Raw genomic sequence first — 14,538 nt, 5'->3', positions numbered from 1 at the left:
TTTGGAGGAATAGTGAACTCGAAAAACTGCATTTATTGCCTCAAATTTTATAATATATCTACAAATTCTATAATTTGTGTATATTTCGCAGCGTATCTCCCAAAATGTTAAATTCTTCTTAATGTTACCTTTTGGGAAATTATTCTCTGGCATGTAATACACAACTCTTTAGAACATTATATTGTTGTAAAATGCTTCTATCGCCTTGTTTATAGCAAAATTTTCAACAACAATTTGATAAATATTTCAATAATTTATTGAAATCCCCAACATGAGAATGAACAGCCTGTGTGAACATTGTTTGAAATAAGTTTTGTAAAAGGTATGTTTTTGACATACCCCTTAAACAACGTGAAATAACCATTTTAGAGTTTCAGAATGTTCTGAAGAGTTGATATTCACATTATTTGGAAAATTTTTAGAATGGGTACTTGTTTCAACTCCCAACAGTTTAGTTGTTACTGACCAGAATTTCAGAAATTATGTAAACTTTTCTATATTTTAACGAGTTTGATGCGCTAGATGCAGCTTTTCCTACTTCAGCTGTTTGACACGTAAGTTCTACTACTTTAGGGCTACAATATTGCTGAAGACTGCAAAACAAAATTCTTATTAGTTACGGAGATAAAGGTCCGATCACTGGGAAAAGGGCTCATTTTAGGTCGGTTTAGATGGGGTCATAAAATCGAAACCCGATCTAAGAACACAAAACCCAATTAAGGTTTTTGTAGTCTCAATATGTACTTTCAGAAAATGCCCATTATAAGTTGTTTGCATTTCCAGTGTTGCACAGTGTAATATGTGAAACAATTTTAAAAACAATCGAATTCAATGATTTTTAAAATTATTGTTGGAACATTTGTATGGAAATAATTCGTCAGGTTATCATTGAAGCAAACATTTTATCATATCCACAACTTGATTATGCGGAGAAACATTGGTCCTTCATTCATTTAGCGCGATTTTTATAAAATGCTCAAAATTGGTGCTGTAAACAAACCCACTTGTTGCTTAATTTTGAAGTTTTAAGCTGAAAACACATACAACGTTTGAGTAAAGTTTTGCGTTGGGCGTTGACAAAAAAACAACAACAACAGTGCGATGCCGACACCAAAGTCCGGCGTTGATGTGTTTGCCGGCATATATTTCAAATGAATTTGAATTTTTCGGCATCATGCCCAACAGTGTAAAAACGGCCAAAACGACACAAAACTTTACCCAAACGTTGTATCTGTTTACAGCTTTAGGAATTCAGGAAAAACAAGGTTTCTATAGATTTTTTTCATTTAAATCTACCTCTTTACTTATACCATGATTGGTACAAAATTTAACATAGCAATATTTCTGTTGAGTTAATTAAATTCAATATCAGATTATATCTCCAACGCAAAGGTTTGATTGATCAAGTGCTGATTAAGGACTGTTCAAGGATCATTATGGATTTTTTACCAAAGGTAGTCAAAAGGAGTGACTCCCATATTTGCTCAAGTTTCAAAATGGACTATTTTGGCACCATTTCTTCAGGTACATCCTTCACATTCTGGGATTTTCAAAACAGAACAAACACCGGAATATTTCAACACTTAAGCTGAAAACAGATACAATGTTTGATTAAAGTTTTGCGTTGGGCGTCGAGAAAAAAACAACAACAACAGGGCGACGACGATACCAAAGTCCAGCGTTTATCTGTTTGCCGGCATATATTTCAAATGAATTTGAATTTTTCGGCATCATGCCCAACAGTGTAAAAACGGCCAAAACGACACAAAACTTTATCCAAACGTTGTATCTGTTTACAGCTTTAAGCTGAAAACACATACAACGTTTGAGTAAAGTTTTGCGTTGGGCGTTGACAAAAAAACAACAACAACAGTGCGATGCCGACACCAAAGTCCAGCGTTTATCTGTTTGCCGGCATATATTTCAAATGAATTTGAATTTTTCGGCATCATGCCCAACAGTGTAAAAACGGCCAAAACGACACAAAACTTTACCCAAACGTTGTATCTGTTTAAGCTGTAAACAGATACAACGTTTGGGTAAAGTTTTGTGTCGTTTTGGCCGTTTTTACACTGAATTTGAATTTTTCGGCATCATGCCCAACAGTGTAAAAAACGGCCAAAACGACACAAAACTTTACCCAAACGTTGTATCTGTTTAAGCTGTAAACAGATACAACGTTTGGGTAAAGTTTTGTGTCGTTTTGGCCGTTTTTACACTGTTGGGCATGATGCCGAAAAATTCAAATTCATTTGAAATATATGCCGGCAAACAGATAAACGCTGGACTTTGGTATCGTCGTCGCCCTGTTGTTGTTGTTTTTTTCTCGACGCCCAACGCAAAACTTTAATCAAACGTTGTATCTGTTTTCAGCTTTACAGCTTTAAGCTGTAAACAGATACAACGTTTGGGTAAAGTTTTGTGTCGTTTTGGCCGTTTTTACACTGTTGGGCATGATGCCGAAAAATTCAAATTCATTTGAAATATATGCCGCCAAACAGATAAACGCTGGACTTTGGTATCGTCGTCGCCCTGTTGTTGTTGTTTTTTTCTCGACGCCCAACGCAAAACTTTAATCAAACGTTGTATCTGTTTTCAGCTTTATGGTCACTACTAGAGCTGGCAAAAAATCGATGGCACTATCGATAATATCGATTGTTATTTAAAAATTCAATATCGATAGATAGTTTTACCTATCGATATTATCGGAATAAAAACCCCTAACCTGAAATTCATTGAAATAAATAGAAATTTCGCTACTTTTCGGTTATGTGTGTGTGAGATAGTAAGCCCGTAGTCACACGTTCACATTTTCGGTAAAGTAAAATGTATTTTTTTTATTTTTTATTAAATAAAAGCAATTGTTTATTCTCCCTCACATTTCTGTGAACTACATGTGCAAAATTTCAAGAAAATCATTGACATTTCCGCCATTTTCATTTCCAAATTAACGATAACGATAATATCGATAGCAATCGATATTTTAAAACATTATATCGAAAATATCTAATGTTGGGAATATCGATGGTTTGCCAGCTCTAGTCACTACTCCATATACCTCCAAGACAAAATTGACGTAAATTTTTACTGCAGGTAGTCTTTGTAATTTCTATTATACGCTATAATTTTGGATCCGTCAGTGATACCTATTCCCAATAGACCTAGAAATGGACACTGGAAACTTTCTAAACTTATTTCGTCTCAAAAATGACTTTTCCTTTCAAAATTATGGATCTAATACCCCGGTTACACTTAGGCGGATTAACCCAGTGGGATTGGATTTCAAATGTCAATTCCAAAGCGCAAACGTCAAATAAATCCTCCCTGCAAAAAAACTCTAGTGTAACCGAACTATAACAGATTCATTATGTCCACGAATTCTCTTGTTATTTAGTACAGTCATAAGCTGTGGGTATTAAGCTATAAGTGACTGATTATTTTTAATATTATAAGGTATGTTTGTCCTCAACTGCGCCCCACGATGTCATGATAATGAAAAGTCGACATTTCTATTTTCTCCATCACCAAAAATCAACTTCGATTTGTAGACTTTTCTACACAAAAATCGACGGCATACTCACCGACGCGGTGGTTAATAGATAATCTAGTTACCGGAACGGATCGATCTTTCTAGTTCTTTTCTACAAAAGGAAATAGTTCCTTAATATAATTACATATTTCTAAATAGGTCCTAAACTGATATATTTTAACGAATCCTTACCTTTCATCGTTTCAAATAGTTCCGAGACCGAATATTTCTCTTTCTTTGTTCTTTTTGTTTCCTTCGTTCCAAATAGTTCCTAAACCGAAATGTTTCATGGTTTGGTTATGGATTCATGGTTTAATAAAAAAGGTTAGCTAAAGCTTCCTGTGAATTTAAATTTTTTCATTCGACTGTTCCTAAAACGTCTAAACAATATACACAATCTTTGTATGTGTGTGCACTGTTTGAATAATATGCCAAAAATTTTTAAAAGCGATCGAATTCAATGGTTTTTAAAATAGTTTTTAGAACATTTGTATGGAAGAAATTTGTCAGCTTTTCATTGAAACAAACATTTTATCATATCCACAACTCGATTATGTGGAGAAACCACCTTGGCCCTTCATTAATTTTTCGTGTTTTTTTATAAAATGCTCACCATTGGTATAGTAAACAAACCCACTTGTTGCTTTTGTGTTTACTAATTTTGATGTTTGAGAAATTCAGGAAAAACTTGGGTTCTATAGATGTTTTCCATTTAAATCTACCTCTTTACTTATACCATGGATGGATTGACATAAAAATAAATAAATTCCAGCGCATAAACAGGTACTATATAAACGCAAGTGGTTAACCAGCTTAACAAAATGACAGTCTCGTACTCTGCGAAAAAATTCAAATAAAATGGAATGTCCCTTGAAGGGAATTATTTTTTTTAAATTGGTTCGGTTATTATAGAGACTTTGGATCATTTTTTCGGGAGCTTAATCAAAAGTTATTCTTCGTGTAGACTTCGGTAATCTATTTCACATCTTTTCGCAAGCCACCCACATCCTCTAGAAGGTGATAGCATGAACAGAGTCATAAATGCATGAGCTGCTCCTGGGGGCATTAAACGACGTTTGCACTAGAGCTTTTTGCCGGGTTAACCTTCTTAACGAGGATTTTTTTGACGTCTACGCTATGGAATTGACATTTGAAATCCAAGCCCACTGGGTTAATCCGGTTAAGTGTAAACGGGGTATTTGACGTTTAAAAACCAGTGGACTTTTTAAATCCGGTTATATATAAACGTACTATTAGTATTAGATCCATGAAAATTGCTTAGGTCGCCATCAGACCATCTGCTTTTTCACATGTATGAATCAGCTGTTCTGTATATTAGTATACCCAAAGTGACAACATACATGTGAAAAAGCAGATGGTCTGATGGCGGCCTTACTTTGTATAAGGGTGTTGAGAGGTTTTACATGAATGAAATACTCAGGAAATGTCGCCAACATTATTGAGGGGTATTTTCCCACCATTGAAAATTTGATGTTGCTTGGCCGGGGAATCGAACGCACGACCTTCAGTGTTCAAAGCGGGTGTGCATACCATTGCACCACGGTGGCACCCTGCTTATTTTGTATATTTTCTCAAACTTCTGTTGTTGCTAACGGTATTGTGAATGTTTGCTTTTTGCCGCCTAATTTTCATATTTGTTTCCACCAAAAATATTCCAATTGAATACCTGTACTCCTTGAATTCCTTTCGAATTCCTATATTTGAAACCGATTAAACATTTGGTAACCTGTTGAATTCTTTGGTGTTAAAATTCCGTCACTAATCGTTAAAAGCAGCGCCGTCACATTCTACAATGTCGAAGCTACGTACAATTAGTCATTAAATAAAAATACAACTCTGTGTTTGGCTTCTTTTGCAAAATTTTGAAATTCATTCATTCTGGATTATTTTTGCAACAGAACAAGTTTAAAACCTGTCTTTTGTGTTTGAAAAATACTGTTTTGAGCAGAGTGTCGTTTGTTCGTTTAGTTTTTGTTGTTGTGTCTAAACACTTTGTGTTTCCCCAAGCTTGGAATAATAAAAATACAAATAACAGCATCATGGCCGCTTTGGAAGCTCTCAGCAACAAAGAATTGCGTCAAAAATGCATCGAATTTGGAATGCCAAATGTGCCGGTAACAGATTCAAGTCGTAAAATTCTAATACGTCGTTTGGAGGCTGTGATGTCGGGGAAACCTGCTACCGCAACTCCCAATAAGACAAATCGTCGTGAAACAATGCATGTCTCGAAACCTTCAGAAATGGCGTCATCTGCTAAAATAACTGCTGCCGCAGCCGTCAATAATAACAACAATACCAGTACCAGTGGAAAACCAAACGCAGCGAATAGACCATCAAGACGTACCATAGCAGCTACAGAACGTCATGTTAGCACCACCACTACGGTTAGTGAACCCGAGTACTCAGATGTCTCCCCAGAACGTGGTGAGGTTATTAGCCATCAAATGTTGCCGCCAAAAGCAAAAACACCCGAAAAACCAACTTTATACCCTAAATTACCGGCCAAGGAGCCCTCACCCAAGCCACAGGTGTTGAGTAAAACTGGTGTTGTTTCCACATCATATATCCAAGAATCAAGTATCAACAAGACCTATGCTGCACCAATTGATGATATCGATTCCACAGAAGAAGAAATAGAAGAGGAGATTAAAAAACCATTGCCACCAAGTGTCCCGGCATACAGTGCCGCCACCAGTTATGTACCCCTATCGGAATCAAAAGTTAGCACTTCTGCATCAATGGCACCATTGGCATCTACTTTGAGTTCCAGTACACGTTATAGTTCATTGAATAATTCATATAACTACAACAGTAGCGGCAGCAACAAGCCATCATCAACAACTTTGTCCCAAAGCGGCAGTACCAGTGTACGTAAAACCTATGAACCCCCACCAGCAGCGGTATCAAGACCAACAGTTTCCTCTTATCAACCAAGACTTGCTAATACACAAAAATATGTTACAACAGCTGAGCCATATGATGTTGAGGATGAATATGAAGAGGAACTGGAAGATGACGATGAGGAAGATGAAGTGGTATTGGTTGAGGATAGCCCTGTTGCTAAAGAAGACATACAAACTCCATTCCTCAGCCAATTTGCACGCAATTTGGAGACACTTAAGGCCACACCATTGCGTCACTCAATTGGACCAACAAAAATTACACCACCCAAATCATCGGCCCTGCGTCAACGTGAAACAGCTGCTGCCTACAGCCGTCGCACTATTGGCACTACAGGTTCGAATATTGCACCACGTCGCTCCTATATGAATGCTGGCGTTCAAGAAGAATCACCATTCCGTCAATTTATTCTGGCCATGGAGGAGAAATATCACCTAAAACAAACTTTTATTATAATCTCTATCTTTATTATAGCTATATTTATTTATGTTTTCTTCATACAAAGTGTTTAGATGTGTACTATGCATGTAGCGGTCGGTATTTATATGTATGTTTCTCGTTTATACCTTTTTTTGGTTTGTTTCTTTTTTTGTAATGGAACCCCAAGTGTTCTTTTTTTCGCTACCACCATGTCTGCGGTTTGTTTTTGATAAAAAAAATTGAACATGTATTTCTAACCAAAATGATCGTTAAATTAAACGTTTTTTAAGAAAGATTGTATTTTTGATATTTCTGTTTAATTTTTTATTGCAAATAAAGAGAAAGAAAAATTTGTTTAGTTTCACCGTATAGAAAGAAAAAAAAATATTGTTTTCTTTTGAGGGATTGACCGGATTGACCTTTAAAATCGTGCTGAAGTGGGTGGGCAGACAATTACCTTACCAGCACCTATCGAAAGGGAGTGTACTCTTTGAGACCCTTTCCTATAAAAATGTTGCTCTGAGAAGGATACTTTTTGATATCTTTTCTTATAGAAATTGTGCTGTACCCTTTATCACCTTTATTCTAGAAAGGGTGCTCTTTAAAACCTTTTTTATGGAAAGTTTGCTCTTTGAGACTCTTTCGTATAGAAAGGGTGCTCTTTGTGACTCTTTCTTATAGAAAGTATGCTCTTTGGGACTCTTTCTTATAGAAAGGGTGCTCTTTGGAAATCTTTCTTATAGAAATTATGTTCTTTGGAACCCTTTCTTAGAGAAAGGGTGCTCCTTGGGACCCTTTCATAAAGAAAGGGTGATCTTTCGGACACTTTCTAATAGAAAGGGTGCACTTTGGAACACTTCCTTATAGAAAGGGTGATCTTTGGGACACTTTCTAATAGAAGGGTGCACATTGGAACACTTCCTTATAGAAAGGGTGCCTTTTGGGACACTTTCTAATAGAAAGGGTGCACATTGGAACACTTCCTTATAGAAAGGGTGCCTTTTGGGACACTTTCTTATTGAAAGGGTGCTCTTTAGGACACTTATAGAAAGTGTGCTTTTTAGGACACTTATAGAAAGGGTGCTCTATGGGGCTCTTTCTTATAGAAATGATGCTCTTTGGAACCCTTTCTTAGAGAAAGGGTTGTCTTTGGGACCCTTTCATAAAGAAAGGGTGCTCTTTGGGGACACTTTCTAATAGAAAGGGTGCACTTTGGGACACTTCCTTATAGAAAGGATGCTCTTTGTGACTCTTATAGAAAGGGTGCTTTTTGGGACACTTTCTTATAGAAAGGGGGCTCTTTCCTATAGAAATGTTGCTCTTTGGAACCCTTTCCTAGAGAAAGGGTGCTCTTTCTTCTAGAAATAGTGCTCTTTAGAACCCTTTCCTAGAGAAAGGGTGCTCTTTTAGACCCTTTCTTATAGAAAGGATGCTCTTTTAGACCCTTTCTTATAGAAAGGGTGCTCTTTTAGACCCTTTCTTATAGAAAGGGTGCTCTTTTAGACCCTTTATTATAGAAAGGGTGCTCTTTTAGACCCTTTCTTATAGAAAGGGTGCTCTTTTAGACCCTTTCTTATAGAAAGGGTGCTCTTTTAGACCCTTTCTTATAGAAAGGGTGCTCTTTTAGACCCTTTCTTATAGAAAGGGTGCTCTTTTAGACCCTTTCTTATAGAAAGGGTGCTCTTTTAGACCCTTTCTTATAGAAAGGCTACTCTTTTAGACCCTTTCTTATAGAAAGGGTGCTCTTTTAGACCCTTTCTTATAGAAAGGTTGCTCTTTTAGACCCTTTCTTATAGAAAGGGTGCTCTTTTAGACCCTTTCTTATGGAAAGGGTGCTCTTTTAGACCCTTTCGTATAGAAAGGTTGCTCTTTTAGACCCTTTCTTATAGAAAGGGTGCTCTTTGTGACACTTTCTTATAGAAAGGGTGCTTTTTGTGACACTTTCTTATAGAAAGGGTGCTTTTTGTGACATTTTCTTATACAAAGGGTGCTTTTTGTGACAATTTCTTATAGAAAGGATACTTTTTGTGACACTTTCTTATAGAAAGGGTGCTTTTTGTGACACTTTCTTATAGAAAGGGTGCTTTTTGTGACATTTTCTTATACAAAGGGTGCTTTTTGTGACATTTTCTTATACAAAGGGTGCTTTTTGTGACAATTTCTTATAGAAAGGATACTTTTTGTGACACTTTTTTATAGAAAGGGTGCTTTTTGTGACATTTTCTTATACAAAGGGTGCTTTTTGTGACACTTTCTTATAGAAAGGATGATTTTTGTGACACTTTCTTATAGAAAGGATGCTCTTTGGGACACTTTCTTGTAGGAATGGTGTTCCTTAGAACTCTTTCTCATAGAAAGGGTGCTCCTTGGGACACTCTCTCGTAGAAAGGGTGCTCTTTGTGACACTTTCTTATAGGAATGGTGTTCCTTAGAATTCTTTCTCATAGAAAGGGTGTTCTTTGTGACACTTTCTTATAGAAAGGGTGTTCTTTGTGACACTTTCTTATAGAAAGGGTGTTCTTTGTGACACTTTCTTATAGAAAGGGTGTTCTTTGTGACACTTTCTTATAGAAAGGGTGTTCTTTGTGACACTTTCTTAAAGAAAGGGTGCTCTTTGTGACACTTTCTTATAGAAAGGGTGCTCTTTGTGACACTTTCTTATAGAAAGGGTGCTCTTTGTGACACTTTCTTATAGAAAGGGTGTTCTTTGTGACACTTTCTTATAGAAAGGGTGTTCTTTGTGACACTTTCTTATAGAAAGGGTGTTCTTTGCGACACTTTCTTATAGAAAGGGTGCTTCTTGGGACTTTTCCTGCAAATATCCAGTAGATCTTTTTCTGTAGGAGGAAAATCGTACACAATAAAATAAAATACATTTTTTTGCTATTTGTTAACTTTGTTGTTTTTATTTTTTATGTTTTTTTTTTTATTAAAAAGAAATCGTTTATCCAATATTATTAAATTTTTAATTGATCTTGCTTTTTTCTTTAATTAAATAAATTAATTTTGTTTTTGTTGTACAAATTAATAATTTTGGAAATTTGTTTATCGCTTTAATTTTTCGCTTCATTTTTTATTTAATTATTTTTTTTAATATATAGCCTAGTTTATTAACTATTTACACTAACAAAAAGAGGGAGAAAAGAGAGAGATAAAGAAAAGTTAACAAAGCTTCTCACAAAAGAACGAAACAAAATATTGATATGATGGCAAATTATTTGTTCTACTATATCATCACGGCGTCTAGAAAAAATATCACTCACTTAGATTATTACATGGTGACATAGCAAGAATTGTGTGTTTGTATTTATGTAAATGGTAATTTGTTTATAATTTACAATAAATGCTTGCATAAAAATGACCATTTGTTGTTTGGAAACAAGAAAGGAACTCACTCAAAAAAGAATTATAAGGAGAGAGGAAAGATCACTAGAGAGGGGAGGGGCGAATTGGTTTTCTTAACTATGACTAAAAACTTATATAACAAAAAAACTTGACTAATGGATTAAGCTTAGGATGCCATTTTAGGTTTGTGTGTGTGGTGTCTTAAAATGGTCTTGGTTTCTGTGGCGGAGGTGGTGTTGTTAGTTAAAATGGAACTTAAACTGGAACGGTGACCCGTGATGGAAGTGAGCAAATGGTGAACCACCATGGAAACCATGGCCACCCTGTTGACCCTCAGGATCCAAGGGATCAATACCCTGATCGAATTGTCTTCGCTTTTCTGGATCTGTCAGCACTTCCTTGGCTGCTGCCACATCAATGAATTTCTTTTCAGCCTTTTTCTTTTCATCACCTTGGAAATTGTCGGGATGCCATTTTTGTGCTGCCTTACGATAGGCTTTGACAATTTCCTGTTTTGTGGCATCACGCTTAACACCTAAAATCTTATAATAGTCTCTACGTTCGGCTTGTTTTTGCAGTCTTTTGGCTTTTTCTATACCCTCTTTGGCTCTCTGCAGATGTTCATCCATACCCAAAGCCTCTTGGTAATCATGTATGGCATCATCATACATTTCCGAACCCACATAGGCCTCGGCACGATCACACAGAATTTGAGCATCTTTCATGATATCCAAAGCATCTTTACAATAACCCAATGCTTTGCCATGATCTTCATTGCGTACAGAACATGTGCAGAGGATACGTTTCGCCTCATAAATGATCATCTGCTCCTCCTTTTCATGTTTGAGTACCGATTCAGCAGATTGTATACAATCTTGATATTGTTTTTCATCACGATATTGTTCCGCATTTGAAATGCCCTTTTCAACTTTTCTCAATTTCTTATAAAATGGAAAACAGTCTTTGTGTTCGGGATCAAATTTCAAACATTCACGTATCTCCTTGAGGGCACTAGTGGCGTGGCCGATTTTATACAACAGCAGTGCAAGGTGATAATAACCTTCGGTACTATCTTGTGATAGTTTATTTACAGAACGTAAATCTGAAATGGCCGCTAAGAGATCATTTAATTCGATATAAGCATCGGCACGTGTCTGGCGGAATGCAACACACCATGGTGAAATTTCCAATAGTTGTGTTAACATTGGTATCGAGTTGCGGTAATCACCGCGCTCCATTAAATCCTGTACAATCAGCCATTGTTCTTCGGCGGGGGCAATGCGTGAATATGCTTCGTGGGCGTGTGCATTGTGTGGTTCTTCATAGAGCTGGAAAGAGAGAGGAAAAGAAAGGAAAAACATTTAGCTTCAGAAGTTTTTCTTTAAATGTCAAAGAAGTAATCCTAGAGGCTTTTTTGCATTCTATGGAAGTCTGTGAAGTACCTGTGGTGTTCTATAGAAGTCACAATAGTATTCTATAGAATTCCCGGAGGTCTTCTATAGAAGTCTCTGAGATATTCTATAGAAGACCCTGAGATCATCTGTCCTTTTGGCCTTCTATAGAAGTGTCTGATGTATTCTATAGAAGTCCTTGATGTCTTCTATAGAAGTCCCCTGAGATCATCTAGAAAAGTCTCTGATGTTTTCTATAGAAGTCTCTGAGTTCGTCTTTAGAAATGCCTGAGGTCTTCTATAGAAGTATTCTAGAGAAGCCCCTGTGGTTTTCTATAGATGACCCTGAGGACTTCTATAGAAATCACTGAGGTCTTCTATAGAAGTTTCCTGTGGTATTCTAGAGAAGTCCCTTTGGTCTACTACAGAAGTCCCTGATGTATTCTATAGATGTCTCTGTGGTCTTCTAGAGAAGCCTTTGATGTTTTCTATAGATGTCCCTGATGTCATATATAGAAGTCCCTGAGATCTTCTGTAGAAGAACCTCAAGTATTCTATAGAAGTCCCAGAGGTTTTCTATAGAAGTCCCTGAGGTCATCTATAGAAGTCCCTCAGGTTTTCTAAAGAACTCAATGATGTTTTCTATAGAATATTTCGTTGTCTTCTAAAGAAGTCCCTTTGATCATTTTAAGAAGTAGCTGTAGTCTTCTGTAAAAGTTCCTGTGGTCTTCAATAAAAGTGCCTGTGATCACCTATAGACGTTCCTATATTCTGTAATTTACAGAAGTTCCTGTGGTCTTCATATAGACGACCAGAATGGAGTCTTTATAGACCACCCGAAGGGCGTTATAGACAAAAAAGGGCGTTTTTATAAATTAACAGAAAGGCGTCTATAAGGGCGTTTTTATAGACGACCATCAAGGTGTATCTTTAAGCGACCATTAGGGGGTCTTTATAGACAAACGACACTTGTTCCAAATACATTTTCACATATCATTGCTCCTCCAACTTCATCGAAGTTTTTGTTTTTTTTAATTTGAATATCAAAGTTCACAAATCTTTTCGTTTTTTTGGGTGCTGACTATAGATAAGATAAAATCGTAGATTATCTTTAACTGATATTTACTTTAAAAAAATGATCCTTATTTTTTCGTTTCAACTTACCACTTGTTCAAAATCAGCAGCTGCCTCATGATATTCACCAGTTTTCATATAAACTGTGCCACGTTGGAAACGGGCAGCTGTGAAATCTGGTTTTAATTCCAAGACCCGGCTAAAATCTTGAATGGCAAAGCGGGTTTTACCCATTGCCAAGTAGACTGTGCCGCGTTTGAACAAAGTCAAATAGTTGTTGGGATCACCCTCTGTAAACAAACGAAAAAAAAAACAGTTAACAACAAAATTCCGGGACAAATTCCAAATCACAAATTTCACTTACCAACAGCTGCATGATAATGTGTCAGAGCATCACTTAACTGATTGTGGGCTAAAAATTGTTTACCCAACTCCAAATGGTTTTCAATATCAGCTGCATTTGGAACGGCTTCGGCACCTATAAAATCAAAACACAAATCAATCAATAATCATTTATAAATTATGTTAATTAAAAATACATGATGGGTAGGCGGACGGTTGTGCTAAGTTAAGCAAATATTTAGTGGGACGCAAGGTCAAGGGCGTTAGTTCACCTCCGTTTTTTATGTTTAAACAAATGGTTTTGGAATGGTATATTTAACTTAACACTTCCATGTATGGGCGAACAGACTACCGTGGTGCTTGCTACTGACCTTCTAAAAATAATTCCAATAGTAACAACAGCAAACAGGCTGTCAACTTTTTTTCACCTCCCAGACTCAATATTTCGGGTAATGATACCACCATCTTGTCAACAAATAGCTAATCTCACCGCAAGTACATCAAACATTAAAATTTGAATGTAAATCTTCAAATTAATTCAGTAGTTTTTCTTTACAAAGGTTGGTTGATGGTTTGTGGTAGCGTGGCAGACGTTGAAACAAATGACCAAAGCACTTTCTATATGTGCTTTTTATCAGTGTAATTCTTGCACTTCCTCTTTTGGTTTTCGTTCTTCTGCACAGCACAGGTAGGTAGATAAACTCTTATTTTTAAAGCAAATTTTGCAATAAAATTATTTTTGGTTTTCTTGTATTAATGTTGTTATTCCTGTTTTGCTAACAACAATTTCAATAATTGCAATAATTTTGTTCTTGTGTTCTTCGACGTCGTCGGATCTATTTATTGAAAATGGCCCTGCCAATTCTATTGTGTCCACAGTATTTTAAGTTTTATCGTTTCTGCTTTTCTCCTCTTATTCAAAACACACGTCAGTTCAGAGTGTAAACAGAGTTGCATTAGTATGTGGTCTTCTGTGATTGGTTATTTCGTGTGAGAGTTCACTGTGTGATGGGAATTTGATGACGCCGTTGATATTTTCTTTGTTATTGGCGCCGGAACTTAAAAAAATGTCTTTAAATGATGACTAGAAAAGAAACGATTTAAAATAAAAAAATTAACCGCAGATTAAAAAATAATATATTGAGGGTCTGGTATTTTTAAATTCCTGTTTTTGGCGGCAGAAAGTCGTCATTCGTTAACTTATGAAATTAATTATTGGGGTGCCACGGTGGTGCAGTGGAAGCACGCGCGCCTTACACACTGAATGTCTGAGTTCGATCTACAGTAGTGAGATTCTGTAACCCTTTTCTTTTTTTTCCGACAAAAATTGCTAAAATTGAAAACCAAAATAATGAATGAAAAGTTGACATCACTGCTATCGGTAGAGCTTACCGGCTAACTAGGAATTTACACAAGACAATTTGTCTTAAAATACAATTATCAGTGCAATCATGAATAAAAAATTCCACGCGGAATTTGTTCTCTATTCCCAGTTTCACAATTTTTTATTTTAAT

The 14,538-nt window shown here is 36.3% G+C and overlaps 2 protein-coding genes across 2 annotated transcripts; one reads left to right on the top strand and one right to left on the bottom strand.

Annotated features, from left to right (window-relative positions):
* The first annotated feature begins 5,340 nt into the window (after positions 1–5,340).
* Positions 5,341–7,164, top strand: bocks (bocksbeutel). Its single transcript, XM_073978318.1, has one exon. It carries the CDS (start codon positions 5,590–5,592, stop codon positions 6,961–6,963), a length of 1,374 nt encoding a protein of 457 aa, XP_073834419.1. The 5' UTR covers positions 5,341–5,589; the 3' UTR covers positions 6,964–7,164.
* Positions 7,165–9,746: 2,582 nt separating this feature from the next.
* On the bottom strand, positions 9,747–14,317 carry P58IPK (dnaJ homolog subfamily C member P58IPK). The gene is made up of 4 exons (XM_073978306.1): positions 13,395–14,317; positions 13,046–13,159; positions 12,772–12,971; positions 9,747–11,544 (listed from the first exon to the last, which is right to left on the bottom strand). Exons 1-4 carry the CDS (start codon positions 13,486–13,488, stop codon positions 10,456–10,458), a joined length of 1,497 nt encoding a protein of 498 aa, XP_073834407.1. The 5' UTR covers positions 13,489–14,317; the 3' UTR covers positions 9,747–10,455.
* Positions 14,318–14,538: the final 221 nt, after the last annotated feature.

Source organism: Musca autumnalis, unplaced genomic scaffold (assembly GCF_047663935.1).
Source record: "Musca autumnalis isolate F117 unplaced genomic scaffold, ASM4766393v1 scaffold_1, whole genome shotgun sequence".
Classification (NCBI taxonomy): Eukaryota; Metazoa; Arthropoda; class Insecta; order Diptera; family Muscidae; genus Musca; species Musca autumnalis.
This window is presented reverse-complemented; position numbering and strand designations above follow the sequence as displayed.

Excerpts from the sequence above, each read along its gene's own strand:
- bocks (XM_073978318.1), top strand. The coding sequence starts at position 5,590 with ATGGCCGCTTTGGAAGCTCTCAGCAACAAAGAATTGCGTCAAAAATGC.
- P58IPK (XM_073978306.1), bottom strand. The coding sequence starts at position 13,488 with ATGGTGGTATCATTACCCGAAATATTGAGTCTGGGAGGTGAAAAAAAG. Across the intron at positions 13,160-13,394 it reads ATTGGAATTATTTTTAGAAG|GTGCCGAAGCCGTTCCAAAT; the intron begins GTCAGTAGCAAG and ends TTGATTTTATAG. Across the intron at positions 12,972-13,045 it reads ACATTATCATGCAGCTGTTG|AGGGTGATCCCAACAACTAT; the intron begins GTAAGTGAAATT and ends GTTTGTTTACAG.